Consider the following 10247-nt stretch of genomic DNA (forward strand, 5'->3'; position numbering starts at 1 on the left):
AAAAAAAAAAAAAAAAATCTACATACAAAGCCTAATAAATTGTTAATTGCTCACTATTTTTTCCATATAGGGTTCGATGCATTTCGCAGTGGTCAGCAATAATACGACAAAGTTCCATATATCAGTAAGAGAAAAGGAATTCATAATGGCTGTTGCGGCTAATTATCAAAATTCGAGTAGTGGTTTGCATTGGAAAACTTGCTATGATGCAGTATTCGGCAGTTTAGAGACCGTAACGCTCGAAGCTAAAGCTGTATCATCGACAGAAATCGCCTTAAGGTGGCGTTTAGAGGAGACTTGTGTTAATGCTTTTAATGGTTACAATGTAACGTATTGCCCCGTAGAAAGTGAAGGACAGCAGTGTAACGATTCTGAGAACATAACTATTAATTTTGGTGATCCAGGAATTCAGGAAATCACTTTAAAAGGATTGCACACGTATACCTTCTATCGCATCACAATGCTCTTGTATGCTAAAGATGAACGCAGGGGTCGGCCCAGTGAGTTTATATTTTGCCGTACAATGGATGCAGGTGAGCTTCGGATTAGTACATACATATATGTATACATAGTATTTTTTCTTCTTAAATTGCATACACACATATACAGTTGTCCACAAAAGAATAGCAGTGCGATATTTTGACCAGTTTTGGCTATAAGTCTTTTGTTTATTTAATGTTTATTTATTTTTATAACTAGCTAGTTATACAACAGACACCATATAAGTAAATATGTAAAATCAGATTTCACACTTTGTACAAAAATAATATAAAAAATCTCCAAATTTTCTCCAAAATTATATAATCAGAATCCTTAGACAAAATTTTGGTATGCAGTTTTCTAGTATCTGAAGTGCAAATTTCAAGCTGCTAATTTTTGTAAATTTTTTTTTGCTAGCAGAGTCCTCCATATAAAAAAAAATTGTCGAACATACTTTGTATGGAAAAAACTTGAAACATCATAAATTCTCAAAAATTAACGGGATTTTGTAGCAACTTGAAACTTGCACTTTATTATACTAGAATTAAAGGGGCTACAAAACTGCATACCACAATTTATTCTAAAGATTCTGATTAAAAGGTCTCAAATTTTGGTGAAAATTTGCAAAGTTTGGAATCTAAATTTATATGATGTTTGTTGTATAGGCAGCTAGACTTTAAAAAAAAAAATAATACAACATTAAATAAACAAAAGACAAATAGCCAAAACTGGTTAAAATATCGCACTACTATTATTTTGTGGATCACTATATGTACATGTGTACATATTTACCTTCATGCATAAATGTTTTCACTATTGCAGCTCCGTATCCACCTACTGATTTAAGATTTGAAAAAACTTCCTTAACAAGTAATTCGGTAAATATTTCTTGGGTAGCGCCGAAAGTCACTAATGGAAAAATTACAAAATATACCGTTTGGTAAGTGTGAAATGAAAAATTCTCAACTTTTCATTTATGTAAATTATAATTGCAATTAAATTAGGTATTTAAGGAAAATTAGGGGAAACACTACAAACGACCCAACGCAGACGGATATTCCAATAGGTGACCGAAATGTCACTAAGTTCTCTTATAAGTTGAAAGACCTTAGCAGTTACTCGCCGTACAAAGTGTGGGTAACGGCGTGGACATCAAAGCAATCAAACAAAAGTGAATCGTTGAACATTAATACCTTAATGGGAAGTAAGTAAAATTTCAAACTTTAATAGTGTTAGAGCATTTGCTTGTTTGATTTAGCATCGTTTTTAATGTGGAAAGATTACTCACATTCGGCAGTTAACATAAAATTTTTGTAATTTTTTTTTCAATTTTTATACTGGCGAATGTTAGTTATCTCTTCACTATGAAATCCGCTCTCGAAATAGTTGCGTTTTTTTACAAACTAAGCAGTAAAAAACGAGTAACTATTTTAACGGCTGGCGTTTTCGGATGCCAAAATTTGCAAGAAACTAGCAAAGTAGAGGAAATTGAGAATAAGAAAAACAGCTGCTGGCATTGATGCTGAGTGCAATTCACTCTTATAAAAAAATTACATAGTTGCGATCCTGAACGAGTCCCGACTTGTCAGAACTCGTCAGATTTTACTGGAAATTGATCCCCTACTCGGTCCTCTGACAATTGAGAGGACAAAAAAAGAGCGTAAATAAGGTCCTCTCTTTGTCAGAAGGTACCAATTTTAGGCCAAAGATTTTTTGCTGGTAAATTCTGGTAAATGTGTCAAACGATCAGCTGTAGTGTGTGTTGACAACTGTAAACAAAAGAAAAGTGCACTCTGCTAATGAATGTTAAAAAGTATTTAATTACTTGTTTATTGTTGATTATAATGAATTTGAAAGAATTTTCGATTATTTACATGTGTGAGCCGAGTGTGTTTGCATACAAAATTAGCAAAAATTTTCAACCAAAATTTGAAGGTTAGGTGGAAGTTGTCAGAAGTTACCATTTTTTACTAGAAAGCGAACTCGTACTTTTCAGTGTTACTCTCTCGCTCTGAGCGAATTTTTATTTTTTGACAGTTTTATTAGTTTTAGTTCGAGGAATACGGGAGTCTTCGGGTATAATCTTGCAACTTCTGACAAAGAGAGTACCGATTTTACTCTCCCATTTTTCCTCTACTTTGGCAGAGAACCGAGTACGGGAACGCTTTCTGGTAAATTCCTGTAAATTCTCGCAACTTCTTGCGAGTTAGGAAACGGAACTTTTGAATACATACATACATATTTTCAAATCTTAATATTTTTTTTTTAATTTTTTACTCTTCGACTAGGACCATCGGAACCACTCGATGTGGACCTTGACAGAGATGACGGTTATTATACAGCCAAATGGACAGACCCCGTAATGCCATCAGGGCTTGTAGAGCTATACGAGCTGAAATTCTTTGATGGTGATAAAGTGAAGCTAGCTTATATACAGCGGGGCTCAAAGAAGACACATCGATGTCGCTTTAAATATCCTGGTTGCACGGGTGCATGGCACAAAATGGAGGTGCGCGCTATCAATCTGGTGCCAGAAGATCAATTTGATAATACTACATTTACCGTAGAGCCAAAGACAGTACAACGACAACGCCGCCATAGTATGCCTACGATCAGTACCGGGGCAGTATTTCATCAATCACTAACTAATGGTGAGAAAAAAAACAACATTATCACGCCGCTGCAACAGGATTTTGAATGTGAACTAAAAGATGAAGACATCAAAACGAAAGTTCTTACTATACCTGGCGTAATACCGCTTGAGTCGGCGGCGGCAGGATTATCTCGCAATACATACAAATGTCCGAAGTTTCCCTATGAGATACTGGTGGCTTCATTGATTTTTGTCGGCATGTTTATTGCTACAGTATTTTGGGTAGGCAATGACATTCGACGTCGCGCGAAATGTGCTGTTCTACTTCCTGATCCAATTGTCACACTAATGAGTAAAATACCAGGCAATCTTACTGACAACCAGCCGCCGATGAACGATTCATTCAGCAAATCTAATGATTTTGACTCTTCCAAAAATCCAATTCAAAGTACAAATAAATTTGATTACGATAGCGCGTTAACGCCTAGTAATAGTAGTGAGAGTGGCGTAGACGGTGTTGGCGCCTGCGATAATGTAAGTAGCAGCAGTAGTCGCGACAATGTCGACGACACGTATTTCGATCGGTTTGGACCAATAGATACACTAGTTTCATCAGCGAGCAATACCTCACTGAATGAGAGCAGCCTTTCCTCGCATCAACATTCCCCATTGCAACGGAAAAATGCACACAGCGCGCCTACGCCAATGAGAAATGATGGTTACAAAGGTGTCAACCAATTAACAGGCATTGGAAAACCAGTTAGCGATGAGATTAGCGCTTCCAGTTACTCATCATCATATATGCCCCTGCACTCGATTGCGCCAAAGAGTCCATTGAATATAGAGTCGCCGGTTAGTGATAATGGAAATGTTGGAAATTGTATAGCCTTAGCTAAAGAAACTGATGCCGCAATGGCGCTGGGACCAGCAAAATCTGCGATGTTCAACAATTACCTACCACATAATTGCATGCAAGCAAAACCTAATCTCTTAACGAATTTTACGCTTGCAACTGGTGATTATGTGCTACCCGATGCATTGCCTAAGGTAGTTGTAAATAATATTCGCATTTAAGATAAAAATAAAAATAAAAATTTTTCTTTTTCTTTTTACAATTGTACACTATCAGATTGCACCAGCACAGGAAGATAATGAAGAAGCTCAAACATCATTACAGCAACAAAAGAATAACCCTATAGTTTCATACGGTTATGTTACATCCGATTTTTGGTCACAACAAAATACATTGAAATGAATCTCAACAAATCGAGCTTTAGGAAAATATTATCGAAGCAATGCTGCCAAGAAGAAGAAGGACAAGATCAGCTACGTTTGACTCATGTAGAGTTCAATAGAAAGAAATTGATGCGTTGATAAGCATGGAAAAATACAAAAGAGAACATCGTTGTACTAAATGTTATTTTTATTTTTTTTTTTTAGATAATATTTAAGAGAAAAATATTCACTTTTAATGCATTAGTAAAACTAATGAAGCCAAAGGCTTGCATACGAGTTGAAAATAACTTTAATTCGATGACTTGTGCGACTGATTTATTGTTTTTATATAAATTTACTTGATCGGTAACATGTATACGTATAGATGTACATACATACATACATACATACTTATGGCAATTATCAATGCAAAAATTCCTAAATTGAAATTTTACGCGAGAAGCTAAGAACGTTTAAAACTTACACAGTAAATATTTTTTTAAATATGGCTTTGAATTTTCTTGGAGCAGTGTACATAGCTGATAGCCAACTAATGTAAATAATAATAATAAAAGTAAGGCCTTTTGCATTGATAATTGTTTTAATTTAGGTAACAAGTGTTGAATGTTGTAGGACTTTGAAATCAAGGTATTTGCAATATGAAACCAAAAAACTGGTATACTTATCAAATTAAATACACTGTAGGAATGCTAAAATGACACAAAAAATGACGAGACACGTAAACTTTATTTTGGTTCGTAGATTACGGATCCGTACACCATTTTTTCTAGATCAGGCCATTTTTCCAAGATATTTTCATTTTATGTTTGCATTGCGAATGTAATAAAATTCATACTTTAAAATGGAAAATGTTACTCATGCGCCATGTACGTGGACGACCATATACGATATTTATATCGAGCCCTAACCGCCAAAAAGATGTAAGCAATATTTTTGTTTATTTATCCATAGATTGTCATCGCTAGGAGCTTGATTTTTTGCAAAAGAACAGGCTTTAATACAAATGTAATACAAATTGCATTTTTTTTCTTTAAATTTTTTCATTGTTTGAACTATTTTTTTTTTTTATAAAAATTACAATACTATATATTGGGAGAATTGCCTTATCTGGAAAAAGGTATACAGATCCATAACCTATGGCCCAATATTAAGTTTCCGTGTTTCGGTGTTTTTTATGTAATTTCAAAACATAAAATTTTCCCTACAGTGTTATTTGTAAAATATTTGGATACATGTGTACATACATACATACATATCATCACATTCAATGCAAAATGTCCTATGCCAGTAGATAATTTCAGGAGCTAAAAGCCCTTCCATAAGGCCTTCTTGAGAGTCGAGAGGCTTTCCACTCTCATTTTTGTATGGAGTGGCATAAATTGAAGGCCTTCTGCTCTCGCTGCCCATATAAGGGCTTCCAGAAGGGTTTTTGTAAGACGTATTTCAGAACGCCTTTTGGGGGAGTTCTTATAAAACTGCTTCATATCAAATTTTTTTTTTTAAATGTAAAGTACATATTTTAATTTATTTGTAATATTAAATGATATAAATTTACGCGTTCGCGTAAATTGCAAATAGAAAAAGACCTTCTAGAAGCCATGCAGGCAAGCACTTTTTTCAGTCCTTCTTGGGTAGGCTTTCACAATGGCTTCAATTAAGAAAGCCTACCTAAATTATCTGCTGGGATTTGTTTAAGATACATAAGGCCAAGGTACAGTGAACAGGTAGTATCAGTAGAGCAGCTGATTTGATTTATTTTCAAATTATTTGGTCTCGAAAATGTCAAATTTTTAATTTTTTCTCACAAAAATTCTGAATTGTTAAAATCCATTTGCATGTGAAACCTTTTTCCATACAAAACAAGCGATTGAATAGCAGCTTTTGGAACGTTCGCCCAACTCGGCAGCACGACCGCTGCTTACTGGGCCTTGCAAAGAATGGATCAATGCTTCGAGAAGCAAACAAATTTACTAGGAAAGAAAGTTGCATCAATTTTTATTTTTTCCAATTTCAATTTTTTATTTTTTATAATTTTTTGTATTTCACATGGCACGCTTTGATTTAGAAGAAAAAATTCAGAACAGTTTTTGACACTTTCGATACCAGAAGCAACAACAAAATACACGCAAATGTTGTTTTTGCTCTACTGATACTACCTGTTTAATGTGCCTTGCATAAGGCGTTGTATTTTTTAAGATAGATATGACTTACAAATTTCGATATGTACGCGTTTGTATGTAACTGTGGGGAAATTGAAGGACCTATAGAAATAATAAATATTGCATTTATTGCCTTTTAAATTAATGGTGAGTGACGATATGTATGTATGTATATGTGTATTTGTATACATTCACATTAGAAGTTATTTATTTATGCAAGTTTCTTGTGCGTGCAAACAAACAATGTATTTAAGTTCCTTACTGTTTTTGTAATATACTCAAATGCTATTCCAAACATTCACATATACGTATCTTTATACAATGTATATATACTACATACATGTATGTATATACATACTACATTGAAAAGTTCAAATTAAATACATCACATCTATAGTTTACCCTAGTATAATAAATAGTATAAGTTATACATACATATGTATGTACATGTTTTATTCTTAAACGATATTAACGAATTTACATATTTGTTTTTTGAGCCAGGCTAGCGCTTTTCTTGTTGCACATTTTGTATGGAACCCCCACTTGTCAATATGTGGTGCCCTATAATTATGACACGGGGTGTACATATGTGGTGAATTATCAAAACTATACGACACTCACATATTGACAAGTTTTGGCAATCTTTTTTTTTGTTTTTTTTTTTGACAGTGTCACTCCCGTCTGCAGCTCAAAAGAAGGAAATGTTTTTCATTATTTCTGCTGCTTGAAAAATAACTTTGCTGTTGCTGTAATTTTATTTCTTCAAGAAAATTTACAACAACGCAAAGTACTTTTTCAAGCAACAGAAATAATGAAAAATATTTCTTGTGGTTTTCTTGAGAACTGCAGATGGCCCCTTTATACAGTATGTATGTACATACAAAGTATATTCGCGAAGCATATCCAAAACTTTTCCAAAAAGTTCTGAATAAAAAGCGTGAAAGTTTGATGAAACTTAGTTGATTTTCATCAATTTTTGTAGAGAGTTTGTAACTTGGATTTGTGTGGTTTTTGTTATAGAATGAACTGTATTTTTATAAGAAATAATTAGAATGAAATAATAAAAAAATAAATAGTCAAAACATTTCAATATGTGGGTGTCGTATAGTTATGATGAGCACTTTGAATTTTTTTATGTACGTCTGAGAAGTCTGTTGCGCGGTATATGGCAAATACACACAAAAATTTCGAAACATTAAAATGCCAAAATGTTTAGAAATATCTTTTGAAAATGAAAGAGGATTTCCATTATATTGTTGAAATTATAATATGCAAGCATGCGAAGTGCATCCAAAAATTAGTTACTTTTTTCATTTCAAACAATAGCCAATTAGTAATAAAAAAAACTATTATTCATCACACTTTTGATATTTATAAATACACACGCCTATGAAAAATTAAACAGTACTAGTTGATTCCGAGTTGTATGTATATGTACGAGTATATGTATGTATTCGCACATATCGTTACCTGCAAAAAAGTCGGTAGATTACTCTCTAAAAAATTAAACGAATTTAAAATCAATAGTCTTATTAAGTCTCTGCACAAAATTCCTTGTGGTTTAAAGAACAAAAGGAATGCCGCATTATACTAAAGCCAGCTTCCCGACATAAGCTACTATTCCATACGGACACAGATTTGTATTGCAAATTTTATATATTTATACTGCTAGTATCAATGAAAAAGAGAGTAAGCTTATTATACGAAAATAGATAAAAATGCAGCAAGCTCAAATGTTTTTAGCCGAATTTATCAATTTTGAGCATTCATTTTGCTGAAATGAAAATGGGATTATTTTAAAGGTATTTTTATAGCTATATATGTATATGTACTGACTTTTTGTGGAACAAGGAATGGTGTTTGGAAGATATTCTCTTATTTTAGAGCGCGTCATAATGTGATTTCATAAAAAAATTTTGAGATATATAACTTATTCTTTCCGAGATAATTCTTTTATACTTATGTTTTAAAATGGTTTTCCTATCCAAAAGTATGCAATTGTAAAATTTGCCAAATTTGGGCTATGTACCAAGCAGAAAATAAATTACCAAATGGACCACCTGTGACAACTGTGGGAGTAAGCAGCTGTTTTTAAATCTAAATCGCAATCCGCCGCCGCCTTATGGCAAAATTGCAGGATTTAGACGAAACTCCAGCATTAGCTTAGATATAATGCGCGTTCTCCACTAAACTCGACAGCTCTCGCAAAATTTGCCCAAACAAAGTTGTTTCTTGAAAAAGTGTTTACAAAATTTAAGTAACTGTAATCAAGTTTCGGGCAGTGTTGTATGCATTTTAGCTTACTGCTTGAACTTATATACATGTGTACTTAAAAAAAAATTCTTTTATAATTCCGTCTAATAATAAATGATTGCTGTATGAATTACACTTAGACGAGTAATTTGTTACAAGAAGGGTTTTAAAAATAATAAAAACAAAAAATAAAAAAAAAAAACTAGTGATATTAAGAACGAAAAATGAAGCCAAAATTTGTCAAACAAATATACTTAAGCTCAAATAAGTCATAAAACTTAATTATTTTGCAAATACAAGCACGCACTCAAAAAAAAAAGACAAAAAACGTATGTACACATACATACATACATATGTTAGTTTATAAGCATTATTATTATACAAAGAATTATATATTGTGGAAAACATTATTTTAAGATCAATATTAAGTGTAAAGAAACCTGTGAATACATATACACATATGTACATACATACTTACATATGTATGTATTCACATACATTCATACATTCATGTCGTTAAAATAGGCCAATAAATTAAGTCTATTCTGTTAAAAGACTAATTCATTTTTATTATACGTAATAAGCTCTTTAAATAAAACTAAGCGGATGCAAATGTTTGTTGTTGCGAAAAACTTTGTTATTTACATAGCTAAATAAAAATATATGTATGTACCATATAAAAAATTTGGATTTTTAAAAATTAAGATTTTTGGAATTTATTAAGCAAATGTATGTAGGTTAGAATAATCCTAAAGGAATTTTAATTTGTTTTTTTTTTATGTATGTAATTACTAAGTAACGGTTTCCGCAAACATAATTGAATTAATTAAATTTGCCTTAAGTGCATACACGCGTATACATACAAACTTATATGTAATACATACACACATACATACATAAAAGATACATACATGAATGCACATACAACATACGTAAATTTTATTTTTAACACAAAAACAATGTAGTTATTGTATGAACAAATGAATTTTTTGAATGTTTACAAAGAACTTAAGTACATAAATAGTATCTATAAACTTGTATCCGATGCATACTTAATTTTAATTACACCATTTGCAATGGAATCCATTTTAATGCCAAAATATGACTATCGTTACCTTAAAGTCTTTCATTCTCTTTCACAGCTTTGCACTTCTAAAATTTAAAAAATTAAAAATTAAAATTAATTTGCATACCATTGCATTAAATTAGCACCAGTTTTTGCTAAAAAAAAAATAACGTTTAAAAAAAGTCAACTAAAGAACTATAAACTTTATTAAGTTTTCCAATTTTAAACCAAAATTAGGTAAGTAGATAGCGCCTTTCTATGTACATACATAGTACATGCATATGTATATTGGGATAACGAGTTTTAGTATGTATGTATATCGAAAGCTTTTTTTTAAAACCAGACTTCAAAGTTGATTCGTCATGAAAATCCAAGAATATTAAATATTCGAAAATTGCACAAGAAATAATATTTTCTACACACCCTGTTCGCTTCATATGAAGATTAATAATAATAATAA

The 10247-nt window shown here is 32.1% G+C and overlaps 1 protein-coding gene across 1 annotated transcript in view; it reads left to right on the forward strand.

Annotated features, from left to right (window-relative positions):
* The window catches only part of LOC108372709 (uncharacterized), a 6724-nt gene extending 1770 nt beyond the window's left edge, over window positions 1-4954 (forward strand). Inside the window, exons 3-7 of the mRNA XM_017628462.1 lie at window positions 71-533; window positions 1303-1420; window positions 1485-1684; window positions 2769-4120; window positions 4203-4954. Of these exons, the coding sequence (XP_017483951.1) occupies window positions 71-533; window positions 1303-1420; window positions 1485-1684; window positions 2769-4120; window positions 4203-4328 (2259 nt within the window). The 3' untranslated portion in view covers window positions 4329-4954. The remainder of the gene's footprint in view (window positions 1-70; window positions 534-1302; window positions 1421-1484; window positions 1685-2768; window positions 4121-4202) is intronic.
* The last annotated feature ends 5293 nt before the right edge of the window (window positions 4955-10247 follow it).

Source organism: Rhagoletis zephyria, unplaced genomic scaffold, assembly GCF_001687245.7.
Source record: "Rhagoletis zephyria isolate East Lansing unplaced genomic scaffold, Rhagoletis_zephyria_1.1 Rzeph_scaffold_05984, whole genome shotgun sequence".
In the NCBI taxonomy this organism is placed as follows: Eukaryota; Metazoa; Arthropoda; class Insecta; order Diptera; family Tephritidae; genus Rhagoletis; species Rhagoletis zephyria.